Below are 22,990 nucleotides of genomic sequence, written 5' to 3'. Positions count from 1 at the left end.
ATTTTATGTTGTTTTCATAAAACAATCTGTTCGTGGGTTGGGGGATACGTAAGGGATAAAGAATGTTAAGAAAGGGATGTTTATAAACACTCAGATTACATAGAAATGACATTTAGAAGAGTGGAGGGGCGGGGGGGGGGCGGGGCGGGGCAGGGCGGGGGGGGGGGGGGGGGCGAGGGGGGGTTGGGCACCCAGGAGGAAAACGTAACGACGGGAGTAAATAAAGTTTAGCATCCTTTTTTTTGCTAACGGTAGAGGCCCAGCTCAGGTCTGTGTTATACATTTTCTTTATGCAATGAGCAGAACGTATGGAGCTTTTAATTATTTCTGATATTCAGTCCATCTGCATAAGTAAAAGACTTATCGTCAAAACGTTTCAGTCCTCAGGCTTCTTCAGCAGAGCCCGTCAGCAGTTGTTGAACCGAGTGGAGTTTAGGGGTGGACTGAGCTCAAGCCAACAAACAAAAAAAAAACCCAAACCATGGAAAACTACAGCTTGCATTATACACCTTTTATTAAACGATATCAACAACTGGAGCAAGCGTCTGAATAAAAAAGAGCACAGCAAACCTTGCTGTGAAACGCGTGCTTCTACATGAGAAATTGCGTGTGCATTCTCCTTGCAGAAGTCATCCCAGATCGTGCAGAAACATGTTTCGGTCCCCCTCAAATCTGATTGAATAAACTCCTACCATTGTGGAAGACACCACTGAAAATAATACAGTGTCTAGTATTTCAATCCACTTTTAAACCTGGAAGGAATGCCTCTAATGAAAGATACCAGATATCCTGCCAAACTAAAAGTACAAATAATACTGAAACATATCAATTGCATCAGTAAATGAAGAGCCACCTTCACTGCTGTAGCACTTATTTTTTTATTATTTTTTTTCATTCTGTTTATTTGACAGGGGCATTGTACAATGTAACATAAATGAACATGTCATATGATGCATTGTACCCAAATTTAGCTGAACGCTAATGTTCATTGGTAGTCCCTGGGCAGGTGAGAAGAAAGATAAGCAAATCAACAATCGATTGCAGAATAAACAACAATACAACCCTACCAACCAACGAATACGTGTTTGTTTTGATTTTAACCATACTTTAAGTTTATAAAGAAAATCCCTAAGTTCATGAGTATTTTTTTCTGTTAATAAATTCCAAAATATTACACCTTTAATTGCAAATGCAGTTTGTGCACATTTAGTACGACGTCTTGCCTCCATACAATTACCATTGACGGCTGCTCTGGTGATTCTATTGCTAAATTCAGAACAGAGTGTAATGAATTTTTAATGGTGATTGCTAAATTCAGAACAGAGTGTAATGAATTATTTTAATGGTGGAGGAGCAAGTCCATGCGGAGACTTAAAAATCAAAACTCCATATGAATAATGTATAAAATGATCAAAACTTAACACATTGTATTTTGTAAGAATTTCACAATGGTGAAATCTCATTGTTTTTTTTGTTGAGTTTTTAGGCTTTGTTTATACAGAGAGTGGATTGGCTAAACAACAGATTTCCCTGTTTGTGACCAAGAGGTTATACAGTACACTAAATGCGATAGAATCATAGAGTGCAAATATCATTTAGCAGCATTCGTTGATAAATTGCTTCTAATATGCCTAAGGTTAATTGAGAATCCATTATTATTCCTGAATATTTAAAATCCTAGACTGTCTCAATTTTAGACAGGAGTGGTCCAGCTAATTTGTCACCTCTGTCATAGTAGTAGTTAGCTTACAGGCAGCCTCTTGACTAGTTTTGGCAGAAACATACAAGGTAACAAAGGGTTACATTGACTGTGTTTCAGCAAAAGCCTCTGATGAATGATGAACCCCACCACATGGGGAGTGTAAAATAAACAACCTAACTGTATCTATTATTTTACAGTTGCACACCACTATAGTGTGATATGAGTATATTATTGTAATTGTCTTTTCTATTTACAATAGGCTTGTATCTTGATGGGTTAGTTTTAGTCATAGTACAGTATATATTAAAATGGAGCACTGGGTCAATTGCAAATGTACATTACGTCCTCTTAATGGTGTCCTCTAGTACTAGTTAGGGTAGGATTTTAATTTGCAGTGAGCCTGTAAATTGGGAGGATGTACCAGACTATGACACTTCATGAAGACACCTCCCTAGAATGCACAGGGACGAGACTTCTTTTAAACCTCTGAGAGTCACGGCAATACAACATTTAAGGACTGTTGGCCTTTTATCTCGTCGCTGAGGATGTCTGGAGCAGACACTCACAGATTCTGCCAATAGAATACCAAGCTGTAATTTGAACTATTTTTTGAATATAAAACATTTGCCTCTGAGTACATACCTTCAGAGGGGAGTGCAGACTGCGGCTGACCTTCCACTGTCAGGAATGGGACCGAATTATTGTCTGCTCTCCTGAATGACTTCTGCAAGGAAAGCTTCAATATATGTCAAGGTCAACAATATCTTGTTCCACAAAACTCAGATCAGCACCCATTCTACCCCCCTTTTATTTTAAGTAAAAAAAATATAGCGTTGTACGTCTCCTCTTAAGTAGCAATTAGCACACAAGGTATAACAGTATTATGCCAGAGGACATAGCCGGCAAGTACTCTGATGCTTCGTTCCAAATGATCTTCAGGGGCAAATGCAAGTAGCATTGATGTAGCACTTGGGCCATTGTATTGGTACAGCAATTAGCTGAATTGTACTGCAATACCCAGCAACATTTTTATATTTTGACATAGCAATGGTAGTGATGTTGACTAAACATTCCCTCCAGGGGAAGCAAGAACATCAGCTTGGTGAGGCAGTACGAGCACTGAGCCATCTAAAGTCAGTACATATTCGGTACATTTGCGAATAAGTACATATTCAGTACATATTCGCAAATCACTAATGGTGAAGCATATTCACTACAAGACTTCCTGATTTATCTCTTTCTCTTCCATCTCATCCAAAGTTTCTTTCAATTTTTGGGATTGAGCTGGAGACAATCTACAATATGGCAACCAAAAAGGACGATCATCAATTAATCGAATTCGGTGACAAAAGTCGTGTGCCTCGCCACAATCTAACTGGTGTCTTGAAAAGATACTCTCGTAGCGCTTAGTTAATTCCACAAGCTTGCTAAATACGTAGAAATTGGCTATTGTCATTCGGCTCTGCAGCGTCAGGTTTCCCTATCACTCTCCAATACCACTCATTACTCTTGAACTGTCTAATCAGAGATTTAACAACATCAGTACCGGAAATGAGCTGATCAACTTGTCCTTCAACAATTAAAATGGGCACACTGACCATAAAGCCATACACTTCCATGTCAAGTTCACACATCCCAAGAGGGCTTGTTTGCTTCCCACCACATCCTACCAGAACAACATTTGAAGCAGCTAAAAAACCATTGCCAATCAACCCTGCCTCCCTAAGTCAAGGCACAACACCTGCACTCAGGTTTGTGGCCATAGATCCACTATCTAGCATAGCTTGTAACTCCAATGAGTCCTGAACCTTCACAGTAGTGTAAAATAGGCTGTCATTCTGATTAGTTCTTTTGGTATTCTGTAAAAACAACCTTGTTACCTTTCGGGAGTGTCTCACAATAATAAGAATACACAGATTCCAAATCAACATCAAGAGTGGAGGAATTAACATGAAGACTGCCATTGCTCTCCTCTAAATGGAGGCTTCCTAGTTTCCCTTAACCTGTGTCTGATCAGCTTGCACAGGAGCCTGATTCTGCAAACCCGTGTGTTTGGGGCAACTTGCACGTCTGTGTCCAGAGCAATGGCATTTAAAGCACAGTCTATTTGCGCCACAATGTGAAGTGGTAGTATGTTCCTCACTTACAAATACTACAAACTAAACTATCACCAGCTAAGCACCTAGCTTGACTGAAATTTTGCTCACGTGAGGGGTGACAGTTCCGCACACCCTGATTTTGTGTCCCAAGGCACGTTCAAGCATGCCTATGACTCTATCAAGAGTATTTCCCTCAGACAGAGCACGATCCGACTCACACGCTTGTTCCGGAGACAACAAAACATGAGGTTGTTTACATTCAGGAACAGAAGGACCCACCCTCACCTGATTGTGGTCAGTAGTAGTCAAAGTGTGTTGGGACAGAGTTTTAGAAGCAGCTTTACGCTCCCTGTGAAAATCCTCTAACCTCTCTTGCACCTCCACAGGCTGTCCATTTACTCAGAGACTTGCGTTTATAAACATAAGCCAATTCTATGTCCGTACAATTGCTAATGAACATGACAGCAACTTCCAGACTTTGATTATTCATTGTTTTCCTCTGGCTTCTAAGACACTGTTCAGTCACCTCTGCTGCCTTGTTGAGCCTAATCCAATAAATCTAACAGTCCATCATTTTGTTTTGGCTTGGTAGTATAAAAGTCTGCCAACGGCATGCTTGAGTAAATTGATTCACTAAAATGCTGTCTCAAGATGTTAAAAACAGCATCAGAATCATGAGAGCTGTTTAACAGAGGATTATTGCGCAGCCAAACTTTGACCACATCTCTAGCCTTCCCCACAAGTCTGCTCACCAACTCCTGAATCAGCTCATGCCTTGTGTAGCCCTTCTTCCGGAGGTAGACTCTCATTATTTCCTCCCATCCTTGTACAGAGTACTTCTCGGAGCCATCTCCTCTAAAATAAGGAGGCTCCTTAACGTTAGATCTCAAGATCTTATTTAACTTGGAAGCATCAGTCATGGTCGAACTACACTGAACAGGAGAATCAGCAGTGGGTTGACTTAAAAACTAAACCAGGTGTGGACTCAGTGACAGAACTGAAGGCTAAACTTGCCTTGATGGACTCCCGAAATTCAACCCCAATATGTTTTATAAGCTGACTAAACTGCTGTGTCGATGGATCCTTACGACTAAATACTAATCTGCAAGATGAGGAACCCTCAATTGACACCGAAGGGATAAAATGCGGAGGCGGAGCGGAGTATGGAGTGGAACCCGCCCCCTTCCACCAGCAACTTGAACAGGAGTGGAATCAACTTGTGTCATCAGCCTGTTCTAGTGGAGGCACATAGAGTAAAATAACTCCTCTTCCCTTCCCCCCACTCACATTAGTGCTACTCCTACCACCATTACACTCTTGCTCATTCATGTTTAAAACAACATAGGAAAATAAAATAAAAACAGAAAGTGTACTTAAATATACAGCAACTTCCTCTATGCTACTACAAAGTCCAGTGGATCCTCCCCAGTCTGTGGATCCAATGCAGTTCACAGCAGCGGCAGGATGCAGTAACAGCGGCCGTCTGCCACGGCACCAGTTGTAACAGTTCTACTTTGTTCACCCTGTTGACCTCTGAACTCTGCGTTGTGTTTTGTTTTTAACGATGATGACACAAAGACTTGAGTTTCCAGTGTTGCTTTTTTTTATTCTGCATTGAGAATGAAAAGAAAATTGCATTTCAGTCTGGGTTACTGCATCTGCATCTGCATCCACCTTCCTCCGAGGTTTTACAAGATAGAAAAGAAAAGATGGTGTTTCAGTCCTATTCACTGAGTTTGGACTATACCAAAATAAAATCAATGTTATTTTTCTGCTGTTTTTATCAAACAGACTACTCATACAGCTCTATAATAAGTATGTTTCTGTTTAAATCTAAAAATACACATGACCACCCTAATATTAGTTATCTCCCTTCTTGGCAATCAGTAATTCTGTATATGCATCAGGATTTAATGGCCCCTGAATACTCTTTCCCTTCTGATTTCTCTGCCATATCAACAGCCAGCTAGTTGCATGAGCGGCAGGGTATGTCCTGAAACAGGATCTGTGATGAAAATTGCTACTTGCGGTTACTGTCTGGCTGTCGCAAATTTCAGTCAAAACATTTGAATCTGCAAGGTGCCTGTGACTGCGATTCAGCCTGCTTTAATGAAGCAGGCCCCAGGCTCTTTGGAAGCAAAAATGCCTGCTTGCTCATAGACCACCTTGTATACTTTCTTTTAAAAACAATAGATACCAATTAAGAAAGCATACCAGATAAGCTTACATGTTTTTATACTCCCTTTTCATCAAAAGACCAGAGCCAAAATAGATGTCATCATAATGGAATATCTCTATCTATCTATCTATCTATCTATCTATCTATCTATCTATCTATAATAGCTGCAAAAATCCATCTTCAGGAAATTGAAATGTTGCTTATAGAATAATGGAATTGTGAGGAGCCAGGGTCAGGGTTCAAATCCAGCTAGAAGTGAAAGTTAGAAGTGAAATGAACGTGGTTGTCATTGGTCAAAACTTGATCATGTGATTTATTGAGTCAGTAACTGGGAACTGATACTGCCCCCCAATCCCTATGTGTACTGGGAGACTGCAGTGTCCTCCCTTTCCTCCAGTCACTGGGAGACTGCAGTGTCCTCAATTTCCTCCAGTCGCTGGGAGACTGCAGTGTCCTCAATTTCCTCCAGTCGCTGGGAGACTGCAGTGTCCTCAATTTCCTCCAGTCGCTGGGAGAATGCAGTGTCCTCCCTTTCCTCCAGTTAGTCGAGGCCCAGGAGCAGGGGCTGCCAGTGTGCCTCTGCTGCACCCCCTGCACAACTGCCAGGGAAATATCTCAGCAGTGGCAGAGCCATTTTACCAAGAGTTGGTTCTTTTCCCTTTGGGTACAATCACCTTTGGCTCTTTTTCACACTTTAGAGACTTCCAATCCAACTGACAGATAAATAAATAAAGCATTTTCATTCAGGGTGATGACCACTGTCGCCAGCATGGTTTATAAGATAAAAGCTTATACAGCAATTGAGTGACCTTGTTTGTGTCTTACCTGCCTAACCAGTGGACTGTTTGCTATTATTTTGGTGTTTCTAATGAACTCTGTCACTGTGGACTGTTTGAATATAACTGGGCTGCCAATGCCAGTTGTATCCAGATTTTGTATTCTGATGTAAAGTTTTAACAAACTTGCTGCAGCTATACTCTGGCAAGTGGAATGCATTGTCCAGCTTGGATACGGCACACACTTACAGTATTTCCTGCTCCACTGACAGCTGCTAAATAAACTGTATTGGGGGAAGCTGTGTGCACTATTTGAACTTACTCTGTAGTTTTGGCTTCTAGTGCAGAACTAAAATGTAAACAGGACCTTGAAGAATGAATCATTTTGGTTTACAATAGGTACTGTGGGCACATGTAGAAAATATATATAACCAGTTAGTGACTGTGAAAAACAATACCTGGATATAGAGCACCCTTTTGGTCATTTCAAGTATCAGTGTTCTGGTACTTTTACAAGAGACATGAATATTACCCCAATGCATGAGCATGTGAAACCCAGAAACTAGCAGCAAAAGGTATTACCAGCTGCACACCAGCTGCACATTGTGAGAAACGACAGGAGGATATCTGTTTTGAAGTTTTCAGCGGTGTTTGCTGTCAAGTGCAGGGCAATGTGTTCCTGAATGGTCAGGCTGCTCCCATCATCAGGTTACAGTGATTAGCAGAGTTGTCACATTCCTCTACCCGATAAACAAATTCTTCACTGTAAACCCTGCATATTTCATCAGGAAGTACTTAACTTGACATGCATACGGGTGATTACCTTCAAATAGGCTTTTCTGTCATTGACTGTCAATGAATACACCCCAACACTGGGTGGCCAAGTGTCCTTCCTGTATGGAGAGTTCCGCGCACCCACATTCCTGTAGTTTAACAACTGCACACGTTGACTTTAAAATACACACATCTTTATTAAATATCAGCCATATCACATCATACTGTTCGCTCCACTTTTATTTGAGTTTTAAAGCACCGCAGCACAGTAGCCCGGCACATTCAAGTTTGAAGCATATCAAAATAGATGACAGACTCCAGCAGCGATTATTAAGAAAAACTCAAAGTTATGCCAGTCCGTTAGTGTCACAGAGGCAGTGAGTATGACTGGGGCCTCTGAAGTTGTTAAACTTATTTTTTTAGGTAGACAAAGTATATTGAAGATGTGATTGCTATTAACCTACCATTATTTTGACATTTGCCTAACCATTGTTGGATAAAGTGTTTGAAGTCTTGGTTATTGCTCTCCGTATTGATAGAAGATTAAAGAGGGTGTAGTCCTTCATATGGCATTACTAATGAGCGCTGCACCGTTCTGGTTTCTCCTCATGCAAACGATAGGCACTCAAAACCACTCCAATATGTTCTTAATAAACAATACCAGATATGGATGTTGGGAGGGTTTGGAGTACTTTTTGGAGTGCTTTTTTCCTACCCGATTTATACTTTTTAATGTCAGTATAGGGCTCATTTCAGAGCACTCGTGGAATAACGACATGTGGCAGTCCTGTCCCATCAGCAAGTCTAAAATCGTGTAGTGTGGAAAGTTTGTGTGACACGGCGTCCCGTTTCAAAACTCAAGTATCTTTTTAAGTAACTACTTCTGACAACAGAATATTTTTACTTGACACAATCAATTGATGTATTTTCTTTTTAGCCAGTGTTCTTATACCATACAGCGATTTGTAGTTGCATGAGCCTTTCATTCACAACAAAGATGTTTTCCCTTGGGGCAGTAGCAGTTTTAGGCTCATGCAACCCATGCAAATGCATGGGGTCCCAAGGCAGCAAGGGGCCTGTGGCAAGGCAAAGCCCTGCTTATGTAAATAAGTGCTGGCAGGGATGGGGTTATATCAATCACAGGTATGGCCATTCCCCAATTATGTAATTGAGTGCTAACTGGGGAGTGGCCATCTGTATAATGAAGAGCAAACTCTTTTGTTTGGGAAAGGTGTTAGGTGAGTGTACTTCTGTGAAATGGCATTTTGATTGTATAACTTTTTGTAGAGAAGAAAAATGCCCAGCTTGTATTTTTGTTTTGGTTTTTCCAGGATGTTTTTTTAGAAACAATATCTTGTGTTCGATGGAGTTTAAACTAATAAAAACTCTCTTAAACACTCAGATAGGTTTCCTGTACTGCAGGCTTTATTGAATTCATCAAAATGGGCTTAAAAACAGTCCTTTTACAAAACATTGCAAAATAATGTAAATATAAATAATGGCACCATTCCTATGAATGAAAAAAATACGATGTTGAGCAAATTTAAATGTAATTTCTTTACAATATAAATTCTGCCACCTCTAATTTTTTTTTTACCATACTTTAGATAAACTTTAAGATTCACTTTAATACAATCCTTGTTGGTTTTTTTAGGGGAAGGAAGTAACATGTAAAACCTTAGCATGGTAAAAGAAAGTTAGCCAAATCTTTGTAAACAGAAAGGGAAATGGCCATTTCAAACCCTAGAATTTGTAGTAGATTGCAGACCAGACAAAGTGGAGAGCTTCCTTGTGGATATTTTGAATGTTCGCTGGGAAACCTCATCATAAAGATCTGTGACAGTTGGACACACACAATGCTGTAGCCCTAAGTAACCCCAGCAGCCCACGGCTCACATGCGGCTGTGAGTTTGTATTGTGAAATGCAGAGGAGCTACGAAAGGGGACTGTGTGGCCACAATGGTAATACAGATTGCTCTGGATCATTCAGGGATATGCTCTGTGACCCTGAACTGCGTCTTTTGTAACTGCTGGGAATGAGAGCTGGAACTGGAGAATGAGGCTCATCCCTGCAGGTGGACAATGGTGTCCTTCACTTTATGGCACTGTGCTTTCAGCAGTGTGGTTTCATTGAGAATAGGCTGTCACAAGAGGTGAGGGAACTATATCGATTAGCCCTTAAGTATAAAAACAGGGTCCTATAGCAGCCCACAAGGGGCATTGCATGAAACATGCTGCTAGTTATGTATCCACGGATGACAAGGCTTTTCACATGGCACAGTCACCTTAGTCTAAATGCTTGTCCTGTCTTTGGTCTGTGTTTTTCATATTGCCTACAAATAAGTGGTTCGTGAAAATCGTTCTGAAGGGCCTGCACGATTTGTGAGGTGCTAAGTTATTATTGTTTATTTCTTAGCAGACGCCCTTATCCAGGGCAACTTACAATTGTTACAAGATATCACATTATTTCACATTATACATTTGTTACATTATACAGATATCACATTATTTTTTACATACAATTACCCATTTATACAGTTGGGTTTTTACTGGAGCAATCTAGGTAAAGTACCTTGCTCAAGGGTACAGCAGCAGTGTCCCCCACCTGGGATTGAACCCATGACCCTCCGGTCAAGAGTCCTAACCACTACTCCACACTGAGACCACCAAGCCATTTTGACCAAAGCTGGATGGAATGCAGACCTCCAGAGGGCAAAGACTTGTGCATTCACCCACTGTGCTGCCCATCCGGGGCACATTGCATTGCTCTGGTTCTTATGGTGAGGTGGGTCAGTGTTAACAGCTGTTGGTAATCACTGTGAGGGTCTGTCTCCAATTCAACTGAGCCGCAGTTTAGTTTTACTGGTTGGAACAAAGCGTGTTTGACAGAGCCGAAGGACAGTAAGCCGCTGACACACTCGTCTTGTCAGTTTAGATGCTTTGAGGCCACTCGAGTGGCAGAACTGCTCTTTTAGACCCAGTGGAACTGAAGCACATGAGCTGTTACTGTAGGATACGAAATTGCTGTCTGATTCATTCATTCATTACCTAGCAGTGCTTCTGATTTCATTTCATGTACCTCACATGTGAAAATATTGATAGTTAAAAAATTCAATAAAAAAAGTTTTACACACACTAGTGTACTTAATGCTTAAAGGTTATTTTCAAATATAACTTTGAGCTTTTAACATCTGTCACAGTCTTCCCTTGGATCAGGGTTCCTTCTGAAGTCTCTTTCCATTGAAGTGACAGTTTTGTAATGGTGAGAGTCTAATGATTTAAACCAGAGCCGCTGCTGCCTCTCTGACACGGATGTATTCACACATTGTCTGGGTCACCCTGGCTTAACATCTTTTTTTTGTTCAAAAGTGAACCGGACGTTTTCATCCTCCCCCTCCCCCAATGTTTCAAAACTCTTCTTTTTGGGGTTTTTTTTTTTTTGCTGAAAATACAATTGCTCCAAACTTACAGCTATTACCAAATGTTTTGTATCGCCCTTTAGAATTAATACATTTTGCTTCATAAAGTCAAGTGAAACCTGCTGAATAATCTTACGTTAACATATTCAATTTCATACTGCTTTGTAGTTTTCCTTATACTAATGAAAAACTGATAAGTGGTATTTCAAAATCTAAAAATGAAATACTGTACTACTATTATGGCTTCTGTCAGACTTTTGCGATATCATGTTGTAGTTTCTTTGATTACTTGAGAAATAAAATATCTAAATTCTGTTTATAGCTGCATCCCCAGCACAGTATTTACTGTAATTGTGTTTTATAGTCACTATAATTGCACATGAAAACTATTCCACACATTGTTCTAACAATTAAAATGTGCTTCTCTCCTGGACTTGCTGTTCCTCAGCTTGCTTTGCCACGCTAAGGGAGAAAGGGTTACTTCTGTAAGAGGAGTCATGCACTATGCATGTAACTAAAACCCACTTTTCAAACCTAGCTGGTAGAAATAGACTTTCCTGTTGTAAATCTTAAAACTCATTGTAAGCCCCAACTGAATGCATTGTGTTTGTATTGGACCTCTGAAGCTGCTGTGTTGTCAGCAATGGTCCAAGACAAATAGTAGCACATTGATGGAAAACATGGCCATTGTTGCAAATCATTTTGGTGATGCTTGCTTCTGTTTTGCCGCCTCTTCTTAAGGCATCCTCACATGAGACTGTGTGGTCCAGTGGTTAAAGAAAAGGGCTTGTAACCAGGAGGTCCCAGGTTCAAACCCCGGCTCAGCCACTGACTCACTGTGTGACCCTGAGCAAGTCACTTAACTTCCTTGTGCTCCGTCTTTCCGAGATGTTGTTGTAAGTGACTCTGCAGCTGATGCATAGTTCACACACCCTAGTCTCTGCGAGTCGCCTTGGATAAAGGTGTCTGCTAAATAAACAAATAATTATAATAATAATAAATAAATAATAAATGAATCCAAACCAGGTCCTTTGTGTAGCGTGAAAGACCTTAATCAGACCCATTTTCAACTAATCTGGGTTGCCCTGTAAACACAATGTGCATTTTTGTATTTCTTTGATCAAAGGCAGGCTGAGCTGAAAGGTAACATCGGGATATTGGCTGGGACTAACGTGGTCTAACTAAACTTATTCTACTAAAGAAAGCATGTCATCTGGTTTTCATTACAGCCCTTTTGGAGAGTGGCAAGCAATCCTTGTTATGAAACAATTCAAGGGATCAGTGTTTTTGAACTGCACTGATTTTAGGGAATGTGGCTTTGAGTGTCATGTGTCATTGCATTTAGGCAATTAACGTTCTGTTGTAGTTCCTCTATTTAGCATCACTAAGGGTCGCCCCCATGGTGTGAGGCTCTCTGCCAGGTCTGCTGACCCCCTTGTGTAAATTCCTTTCCTGTGTAAAACTGCCTTAGCCTTCCTTTTATTTTAGCAGTGGAGATGTATGTAATCAGTATAGAAGAACTCCACACTGTCTTACCAGGAATGCTGAGGAGGTCCATTAAGAATACATACATTTCCAAAGTTGAGAGTCAACACAGAGAACCTAGCCAGACATTTCAGGAACGCTCAGGATAATCAACTGCTATATAATCAGGGGTGCAAATCGCTTTGAAAATTATGCACCAGAGAGCCTACTGGTGCTAAATTATCAAGCCCCTCCCTAATCAAGCCCCCCCCCCCACGACACAATCCTTCTCTCCTGTGGATGTGGATGAGTGTGGGTGGGTTGTGTGAGTAGTCCAGACCCAATGAGAAGCTATCATCATCTAGGTTGCTAAGGAATAAAAAAAAAAATTCAACATGTCTATTGATGCCAAAATGTAATATTGCTGGTGCCATATCAGCTACCCTTGCGCTAGAATCTATTATTTGTTTATTTAGCAGACGCCTTTATCCAAGGCAACTTACAGAGACTAGGGTGTGTGAACTATGCATCAGCTGCAGAGTCACATACAACTACGTCTCACCCGAAAGACGGAGCACAAGGTGGTTAAGTGACTTGCTCAGGGTCACACAATGAGTCAGTGGCTGAGGTGGGATTTGAACCGGGGACCTCCTGGTTACAAGCCCTTTTCTTTAACCACTGGACCACACTAGCACCATAGCGTTAAATTTGGACCCCAGATAATGCAGTATTTCAAATGTGATCAATTAATCTTAACAATGATGGATAGTAATACCACTGTCCTTCAAATCAATAAACTATTCCTTAAATGTACATGTTATTGAAAGAAATACACTAAAAAAAACATACTGTAAGATGTGTTAATCGTCATAAGACTCCCTTTTAGGTAGTGGCGACATTAAGATCAGTTGTATACCCCCATGAACTGTTTAAAGCATGATTCATGTTGGTATTTAACAGAGCCATTGAAAAGTTACTAAGCATTAGTCCTGCGGTATGTTTTTTAAAAAGGTAATGTTCAGCATCTGTAGATGATTGAGCATGAAATATATCAGAGAAACGGTTTCGACTCAGAGCCACAAGCTCCACACAAAGGATCTCCTGCTTCCAGTCATATTGTTTCAGTGACCTTTTATTTCTGTCATTTTGTCTTCTGTCAATCTTGCAACATATACTGTTTTGTTGAAGCCCACGACTCAGGTCAACAGAAAGCAAGTCTTTTTTACAACTATGGGAACCTGACCTGCTGGAATATGCTGACAGTTTTAGGAGATTTGATCAAATGTTGCTTTTCAAATCTACACTTCTGTGATATAGAAAAGTGGGGCCACTGTGCACAACTGCAGTGTGGGGGAGAAGTGAGAAGCAGCAAATACTAGTTTCAAATGGCAGCTAAGATGTGTGAGACTTCATCACTTTGCATGCATGTGTTCTGTGTTGTCACTAAGGGTGCAAAAAGCAGACTCTGTGTTGCATGATTTTAACATGTCAAAGCCAGGTTGTACTTCTCCAGTTACTACAATTTGCATAATCGTAAGATATTACCAAGTCATTTTGAATTATTGAAACGTATTACCCTAACCTCCATCTTTACAATATTACTAGCTATTACTGGGATAGCGAGGAAGAATTCAGATAATGATCTTATTCATTATTCCTGTTCTTTTTTCCCACTTGATATAAATTGCCATCCCGATTCCCAGATATATATTTAAGCGATAGAGACCTTCGATGATGGCTCTACCGTGTGATGGTTGACCGTCACAGGAGTTATGCGTCCTGAGCCGAAGGCGAGGGCGCTAACGGAGCAATTACTGAACAGTCCGTGTACGATGGAGTCTGAACTACCAATACAATCGCTCATTAAATACCACTCTAAAATGACTCCCCATGTTTCTACCTTCAGCCAAGCCTTTCTCTCCTGAATCTATATATGTATGGAGCAATATTACTTAACTGTCAGCGTCTCGCTTTGTTGTTGTTGAAAGATGCTGTGCCTGTGCTCCAGTCGAGCTGAGTCTGATTGGCTCTCAGCAGTTGCAGGTACAGGATTGGTTGCTTTTGTCAATGCAAAGTATTGATTGGCTGGTTTTGGTGGATAATTTGGACCAATTGTGTCTTTGTTTAGTATTTACGTCCAATACATGTGAACTACGCTGAAAAATACAGCGTCACAAAGAAAAAGCCAGCACTTGCGCGGATTGATTTTGAATTTGATTCACAGCTGGTGCTGAGACATTCCAGTAGGTATCTACCGTCTATTAGAGACCGCTAGAGCTGGAAGCTGATTGGCTGATGGTACTGAATCGTTTTCTAATGCCCAATAAAAACTAGTAGATAAGTTTTTCAAAGAGAAATAATTCCTCTGCTCTTCCTTAGCTCATTATAGTACCTGATTCAGCAGCAGCATTAGAAAGAGGAAGTACAGAAAAGCTAAAAGCAGTGCTAGATGACTGAGCAGGATTCTCCTGTAGGCTTGCTGTCAAGCATTCCAACGTGGTGCTTATGTACAGTGTCTCAGTTAACATCATGGGCACCCTTCCAATGTAGCTCATGGGCTCTGGCTTTAACAAATAACTTGCATTTGGGTAGTTCATTTATTGAAACTCTGGGCAGCCGCAGCACAGTTTTAGAGAGGCTGCCGTGGAGTAGCATGTACAATTAAGGACTAATAACAGTGAGACTTATTCCTAGAAAGCTGCGTGTGTGTTGCGTTCAGAAAATCCCATGGCCTAGATTCATCTGACCTTCCGCTACGACCTGCGCACAGCTTATATTTTCTCTGCTCAGTATCTGTTTTGTGTAAATAACTCCTGAAACAGCTGAACTTCGTCTCCGTGCTCCAGTGTATGAACCTGACAATGGTGTAAGAGATTTCAGCAGCACACCACAGAAGCAGGGCTCTTGCTTTTCCAAGAACACAAGAGTGAGATTTCTTCTGCGCCCCTGGTGGGATGCTCAGTAGAAGCCTTCAGCAGTGTTTCATTAGGGAAATGGTTGAATAAGAGTCATACATGATTTTACAAGGCTAGTTCGCAACCCTGTAGCAGATGAGACTGATTGATGTTTGTTGCCAACCTAATTAGCTTCCCTTTTCTTTAGGATTCAGTCCTCAGTTAGGTTTTCATTTCTTAGAAGCTTTGTCATGAGGGAATGGGGTAAGCCTCATCTTCATAATCAGATTCCAGGTGCTGACAGATTTTCTATGGTGTTCATTTCAACTCACTGTGTCTGTCTTGGGGTTGGATAGAATGTATACTTGGTGTCAAGTATGTTGTTTTCTCATAAAGCATGTCATTATGGTCAGGAGTGTACTATTATAAGTGAACCAGGTTAATAACCAATGTTTCTGGTCTTCAGGTGTATTTCATTCTGCGATTGTATCATGTCCATGTACCATGAACCGAACCTGGACTTGCATAGATCTAAATCAAATATAAGTGTGGTAAAGCCACACAACAGGATTGTAAATGTATAGTATTAACATGGAAGTGATAGGTGGTTGTGGGTTATCCACTGACAGACGGGGAGAGACACTGAGGTGACACTCCACTCAGACACACTGGATTTATTTACACAAAAACATAAGACCTCGGGATTCTACCAACATTGATAGGCCACGCACGAAACCATAACAATGGTGATACGGAACAGAAAATGCAAAAAGGCAAAATTAAACACTGTAAAAACAAAATAAAGAAACAAAAGTTTAATTAATAATTAAAACCCTGACCCCAGTTACACACAGTGTTTGGTGGTTTTGCCACCTTATGGAGCTCCGGTCCCAGTTAAACACATGCTGATCCGAGGATTTGAGCTTTTAAAGGTTCGTTGTCCAGGTAGTGTGAACGGTGCTGGTGCTTTGGTTTTTCAGTAACCCTGAGGTGTGTCAGCTGACCACTTTTATCACGGGGCGCTGGGACACGCCCACCTGCTGGTCAAGGATCCGTTGCTGGCCAATCCCCAGCTGCTTTCCCTCACAACCAAACACAGCAGGTAGCATGTCCTAAAACAAACACAAAACCCCTGAACGAAAATAAACAAAACAGAAACATTCCTATTTTATGTGCAGGGCCTCCGCCCGGCCACAATGGGAAACAGCAAAATGAATACAGAATTAGGGTAACACCGTAATTACATTCTGTCAGGAGCAACCTGTTATAAGCTTGACTGAAAGATCACATGTTTTATTTGTTTTACCAGTTCCCAGGCATGTATTAGAAGGACTATAACCAGTGGTTTTGTATCCATGCATGTGAGGCGTGTGAGTAATAATGGAATTTCCAGACAGTACTTTACGTGTAAAAAGTTTTTCTTTATTAATATTTACACGAAAAAAAAAACAAACAAAAGAAGGATGTGAGGGAGGGCGTGCTGGAGAAACAAAACAAAAGGATCGGAAGCTTCCTAGTCCTCTTCGTGATGTGCTGAATAAAACAAAAGAAAAAGAATCAAAACCAAGAGAACAACGTGAGTAAAGCTTCCGACCGTGAAAAATAAAAACAACAAGAACCCGGCACTGATTCTCTCCCTCCAGCCTTTCCTCCGCCTACACTTCGTGGGACCAACCCCGGACACAGTAGCACGTTCCCTTTAGTATGCAAAGCCCCGCCCCGGTAGTCAGTGGAACACCAATTCCAACTGACAGGTGTCCTTGAACCTCACGTGACTCCAGTGGCTGGAATTTACATACTCGTACTTCCGCCCCTCACCAAGGTGCCGCCCCTCATAAAGATGACTTTCGTCATGGTCACGAGATCTTGGTAAGGGAAGTCCCGAGTCGGTTTGATACCTTCTACTGTCGGGAGGCTGAATTACAGACCGAAACCCCTTTGACTCATCACATATCCCACCCCTCAGAGTGGAGCCGAAGGAACACTCGGAAACCTCTAACCCCTCCTTTTTCCCCCCCTCCCGGGAAAAAAAATCAGCGTTTTGGTGTAACTTACCCGCACGATGCCTTATTTGAAAGGCGAAGGGTTGGAGCGCCAGGTACCACCGCGTAATCCTAGCGTTTGAATCCTTCATTGTGTCTAACCACTTTAAAGGGGCGTGATCTGTGATGAGTACAAAGGGTCGTCCCAGAAGATAGTATTTTAAGGACTCCATAGCCCACTTTACTGCCAGGCATTCCTTCTCTACTACTGAATACCTCTGTTCCCTGGACAGTAACTTCCGACTGATATATAATATCGGGTGTTCTATACCATCTCTCTCCTGGGACAGAACCGCCCCCAGACCAGTCTGCGATGCATCTGTCTGAAGGATGAACTCTCGGCTGAAATCCGGGCTTACTAATGCTGGGGCCTGACTCAAATTAGTTTTAATAGATTCAAAGGCCGTCTGACACTCTGCACTCCATTTAATTTTATTTGGAGCGTTCTTTTTAGTGAGATCAGTGAGAGGGGCGGCTATAGTGGAAAAGTGTGGAATAAAGCGGCGGTAATAACCGGCCAACCCTAACAATGATCTCACCTGGGTTTTCGTGGTAGGTACCGGTGAATCCAACAGAGCCTGGACTTTTGAAACCAGCGGTTTCACTCTACCCTTACCCATTATGAAACCTAAATATTTAGTTTCTTCTTTTCCAATAGCGCACTTTGCCATGTTCGCTGTGAGACCCGCTTTCCTCAGAGACTGTAAGACGGCTTCTAATCTATTCAAATGTTCTTTCCAGGAAGAACTATAAATAACTACATCGTCGATATACGCAGCAGCGTACTCTCGATGAGGTTGTAATACCCTGTCCATCAGTCTCTGGAAGGTAGCAGGAGCTCCATGAAGTCCGAACGGCATAGTGCGAAATTGAAAAAGACCCTCTGGGGTTGAAAATGCCGTTTTCTCACGAGAGGCTTTAGTTAATGGAATCTGCCAGTATCCTTTCGTCAGGTCCAAGGTTGAAATAAACCGGGCCCGCCCCAGCTTGTCTAAGAGTTCATCTACTCGAGGCATGGGATATGCATCAAACTTAGAGATAGCATTCACCCTCCTAAAGTCTATACATAACCGTAGTGACCCATCTGGCTTGTCTATTGGTACAATTGGGCTACACCACTCGCTTCGGGAAGGTTCAATTACCCCAAGTTTCAACATACACTCCACCTCCCTCCGAACAGAATCTCTCCGACTCTCTGGAATGCGATACGGTCTCTGTCTGACTCTTAGACCTGGCGGAGTGATAATAGCATGTTCGATCAAATGCGTTCTTCCAGGCACGTTAGAAAACACATCAGCAAACATATTAATTAGATCGCTTACCTCTCTGCGCTGATCAAGAGTTAATTGTTCCCCCATCGGGACCTCAATTGCTGACACTGGCTCAATTGAGGGTCCAAAGTCCTCTCCCTCCTGTGCAGGAAATATAAAATGGACCTCCCGTTCTTTCCACGGTTTGAGGAGATTAACGTGATAAATTTGATTTTCTTTCCGACGCCCAGGCTGTCGGATCTCATAATTTACTTTTCCAATCGCTCGAATAACCTCAAATGGACCCTGCCATTTAGCAAACAACTTAGATTCCGATGAGGGAAGCAACAACACCACTTTGTCCCCAGGCCGAAAGTTCCTGATTCTTGCATTTTTATTGTAGCATTGCTGCTGCTTCTGCTGTGCCGCTTTGAGATTATCATGCGCCAATCGACCGACTAATTCTAAGCGATCGCGTAACTGTAACACATATTTTACTACATTTTTAGACTCTTTTGACTGTTCTTCCCAACCTTCTTTTATGAGATCCAAGATACCCCGCGGCTGCCGACCGTACAAGAGCTCAAACGGGGAAAATCCCGTTGAAGATTGTGGTACCTCACGAACTGCAAAAAGTAAGTAGGGAAGCAGCTTGGCCCAATTGCGTTTTTCTTGATCTACAAAGCGGCGCAACATACTTTTTAAAGTCTGATTAAATCGTTCAACAAGCCCATCCGTTTGAGGATGAAAAACTGAGGTTCTAATTGAACGAATTTTTAATAATTTGTATAATTGCTGAATACAGCCAGACATAAAATTAGTGCCCTGATCAGTGAGAATTTCTTTCGGGATTCCCACCCTAGAGAATATTTTTACCAATTCATTTGCTACTACTTCTGCATTCATAGAGCGTAAGGGAACAGCTTCTGGATATCGTGTTGCGTAGTCCACTACTACCAAAATATACCGATACCCTGAGTCTGCACCCTCCAGAGGGCCTACTAAATCTACACCAATCCTCTCAAACGGTACTCCAATAATGGGCAGTGGGACCAGAGGTGCGGGGCGAACTAACTTCGGGGCAGCTAATTGACATTCTGGACACTCAGATACATACTTCCGCACAAGACCGTAAACCCCTGGCCAAAAAAACCGGGCCAGAATTCGTTCCTGGGTCTTTTCAGTTCCTAAATGACCTGAAAATGGAATGTCATGCGCTAATCTCATGACTTCCGACTGAAAAGGCCCAGGAACCAATAACTGTTTTACGAGCTGTCCCGTCCCGGGAGCCCGGGTTATTCTATATAATAAGTGCCCAGATACAGAAAAATGCGGAAATACCACTGGTTGTCCTTCCTGCATATCCTTCCCCTCAACATATCTAACCCGTTTCCAAGCGTATTGTAACGTGGGATCATTTTGTTGTTCATATCCCAGGTCAATATCTCGGTCCCAATGGCTAGGTACACTGAGAGGAGTATCTTGTATTATTTGACCTTCCACATCAGTAACCTCGCAGCCCCGGTCACACTGAACACCTACTCCCTTACCCTGCCGTTTCAGAGATTGGTTTACTTTTGAGTCAGACACCTCCCCTTGTCGTCTCAGAGTTCCCTCATATTTTTCCACCCGGCGCTCTCTTTTTGTTTTTCTGGGGCGGATTTTAGGGTTAAACAGGTCGGTTTGCAACGGGAAAATCTCGCCAATTGTTTTCTCCCGTTGCTTAGATTGTCCCCTGGTAGAAACTAAGACCATTTCCCGACCTAAAATACGATCAAAAAACGGCCAGTCTCTTCCCAGGAGAACAGGGTATGGCAAACATTGTGCTACAGCCACTTTAACGTAAGCTGAATAACCATCAACAGTAAGTTTAACTTTAGTGGTGGGATAAACCCGAGTTTCTCCATGGATACAGGAGATAGCCACTTTACCCTGTGGCTCCCAGGTTACCCCCTCCAAGAGAGCTTGTCGAATCAATGTCTGTGCACACCCAGAGTCCGCAAATGCGTAAGAACTCTTATCCCCGACCTGTACTCTTAATTGATAAGGGCCCTCCCGACATTCCCCAATGTTCCTACCTGTTACCGCTGACCAGGATCTTTTTGCCAGGTCCACCTCCATCATCGGACAATCCCTGGCAATATGTCCGGGCTCATTACACCTGTAACACACTGGGGTAGAAGGTACCAACGGAGTTTGTTTGTCCTGTGAGTCAGTGACCGACAGGTTAGGGGGTTTTCCTCTCGCCCAAGATGGGGCTAACCTCGGCCTCCATGGTCTAAAGGTCTGGTTACCCCCTCTGGGCTTCATTGATTGGTTGGTCCGGGTTGGCTTAGGGGCAGGAGTGGGGTCAGGGACGGCGCCTTCGTTTGCGTCTTCATATGCCTCCGCCAGGATGATGGCTTTCTCGAGAGTGGTAGGTTGATTCCGTTTAACCCACTCCCGGTTTCCTGGCGGTAGAATAGACGCGAACTGTTCTATCGCGATCTTCTGCACCAGTTCTTGGGGGGTGTGTTCTTCTGGTTGCAGCCACCGGGTGCATTGATCCAGGAGATACTGTCCCGCAACCCGGGGCCGCACCCCCTCGGACAGCTGGTATTCCCGGAAGCGGCGCCGGTATGTTTCTTCTGTGATCCCGAGGCGTGAGAGAATAGCTTCTTTTACTTTGGCATAATCCGCTGCCTCTGTGGCCATTAATGCCCTATACGCTGCTTGAGCTTCCCCTGTCAAGCAAGGTGCCAGTTTCATGGCCCAGTGTTCCTTGGGCCACCCTGCTGCTTCTGCCACTCTCTCAAAGGTGACCAGAAAAGCCTCGGGATCATCTTCCGGAGTCATCTTTTGTAACTTCGGTTGTGTTGCAAACATCCGGGCAACCGCTGTTTCCGATGCTGGTGTCGACATTTTCTCCACCAGCTGTCCAAAGAACTGGGCGAGCTGTTCCTGGCGCCGTATCTCCCTCTCCTCTCGTTTCTCCTCCTGCTCCCTAAACATTGCCAAGACTGTAGCTGGATCCATATCCCACTCTGACACCACGTGTGAGGCGTGTGAGTAATAATGGAATTTCCAGACAGTACTTTACGTGTAAAAAGTTTTTCTTTATTAATATTTACACGAAAAAAAAACAAACAAAAGAAGGATGTGAGGGAGGGCGTGCTGGAGAAACAAAACAAAAGGATCGGAAGCTTCCTAGTCCTCTTCGTGATGTGCTGAATAAAACAAAAGAAAAAGAATCAAAACCAAGAGAACAACGTGAGTAAAGCTTCCGACCGTGAAAAATAAAAACAACAAGAACCCGGCACTGATTCTCTCCCTCCAGCCTTTCCTCCGCCTACACTTCGTGGGACCAACCCCGGACACAGTAGCACGTTCCCTTTAGTATGCAAAGCCCCGCCCCGGTAGTCAGTGGAACACCAATTCCAACTGACAGGTGTCCTTGAACCTCACGTGACTCCAGTGGCTGGAATTTACATACTCGTACTTCCGCCCCTCACCAAGGTGCCGCCCCTCATAAAGATGACTTTCGTCATGGTCACGAGATCTTGGTAAGGGAAGTCCCGAGTCGGTTTGATACCTTCTACTGTCGGGAGGCTGAATTACAGACCGAAACCCCTTTGACTCATCACAATGCACCTCAAAGTAACTGAGGAGATGCTGAAGCCTGTTTGCTCTGGAGCCTGCAACAGTGCCCTGCAGTGGGTTAAGACCACCCAGACTTGGGTTTTATACAACATTATGCAATAATATGCAGTGCAGTTGAACAATATCATAATTGTGAAGGTTTTATCTAATGCTCTACATTATGTTGTGTTTGTATAGAATCCTGTGTGTAGCCATCTGCATTTTGTATTTAGCCCTACTGGGACCTTCTTAAGTTATATCATGACTCCCTAGTTGAAAACAAACACATATATACAATATCCTGTTTAAGCCAGTAAAGTTGATGGTGTTCTGTTCAATAAGCATGCCAAACTTCTCTATTGCCTACTTCCACTCACATGGAACTGAGACATCTAATGAAGATGGTATTAAAACTGTGGGTGACTGAGTTGTTTTACCCACAATGGTTTCTTGCGGAATGACAGATGATATCCATTCGTCAAGGCTCTTGGTTGCCTCAGCTTGACGGAAGCCAGTTGTCAGTCTGTGATTGATACGCAGCACATGTATGAGGGTGGAGAGGAGCCGTGCAGGACATAGGAAGGTTGGCGGCTCTATGAAATGCATGACATGTATGAGGATGGAGAGGAGCCAGCTCTGTGTAGGAGATAGGAAGGCTGGAGGCTCTATGAAATGCATGACATGTATGAGGGTGGAGAGTAGCCAGCTCTGTGTAGGAGATAGGAAGGCTGGAGGCTCTATGAAATGCATGACATGTATGAGGGTGGAGAGGA

At 42.6% G+C, this 22,990-nt stretch overlaps 2 protein-coding genes across 4 annotated transcripts in view; one reads left to right on the top strand and one right to left on the bottom strand.

Annotated features, from left to right (window-relative positions):
- LOC117973974 (pappalysin-1-like) overlaps positions 1–22,990 on the top strand; it is a 202,280-nt gene that overhangs the window by 70,274 nt on the left and 109,016 nt on the right. The window lies entirely within an intron of this gene.
- Positions 16,696–21,651, bottom strand: LOC131697547 (zinc finger and SCAN domain-containing protein 29-like). Its single transcript, XM_058987188.1, has 2 exons — positions 20,678–21,651; positions 16,696–16,840 (listed from the first exon to the last, which is right to left on the bottom strand). Exons 1-2 carry the CDS (start codon positions 21,612–21,614, stop codon positions 16,821–16,823), a joined length of 957 nt encoding a protein of 318 aa, XP_058843171.1. The 5' UTR covers positions 21,615–21,651; the 3' UTR covers positions 16,696–16,820.

Source organism: Acipenser ruthenus, chromosome 15 (genome assembly GCF_902713425.1).
Source record: "Acipenser ruthenus chromosome 15, fAciRut3.2 maternal haplotype, whole genome shotgun sequence".
NCBI lineage: Eukaryota > Metazoa > Chordata > Actinopteri > Acipenseriformes > Acipenseridae > Acipenser > Acipenser ruthenus.
This window is presented reverse-complemented; position numbering and strand designations above follow the sequence as displayed.

What these genes read in the sequence shown, in the direction of transcription:
- LOC131697547 (XM_058987188.1), bottom strand. Translation starts at nt 21,614, where the DNA reads ATGGATCCAGCTACAGTCTTGGCAATGTTTAGGGAGCAGGAGGAGAAA. An exon ending in ATCCTGGTCAGCGGTAACAG is followed by an intron (nt 16,841 to 20,677) that starts GTAGGAACATTG and finishes TGTTTTATTCAG; the next exon opens with CACATCACGAAGAGGACTAG.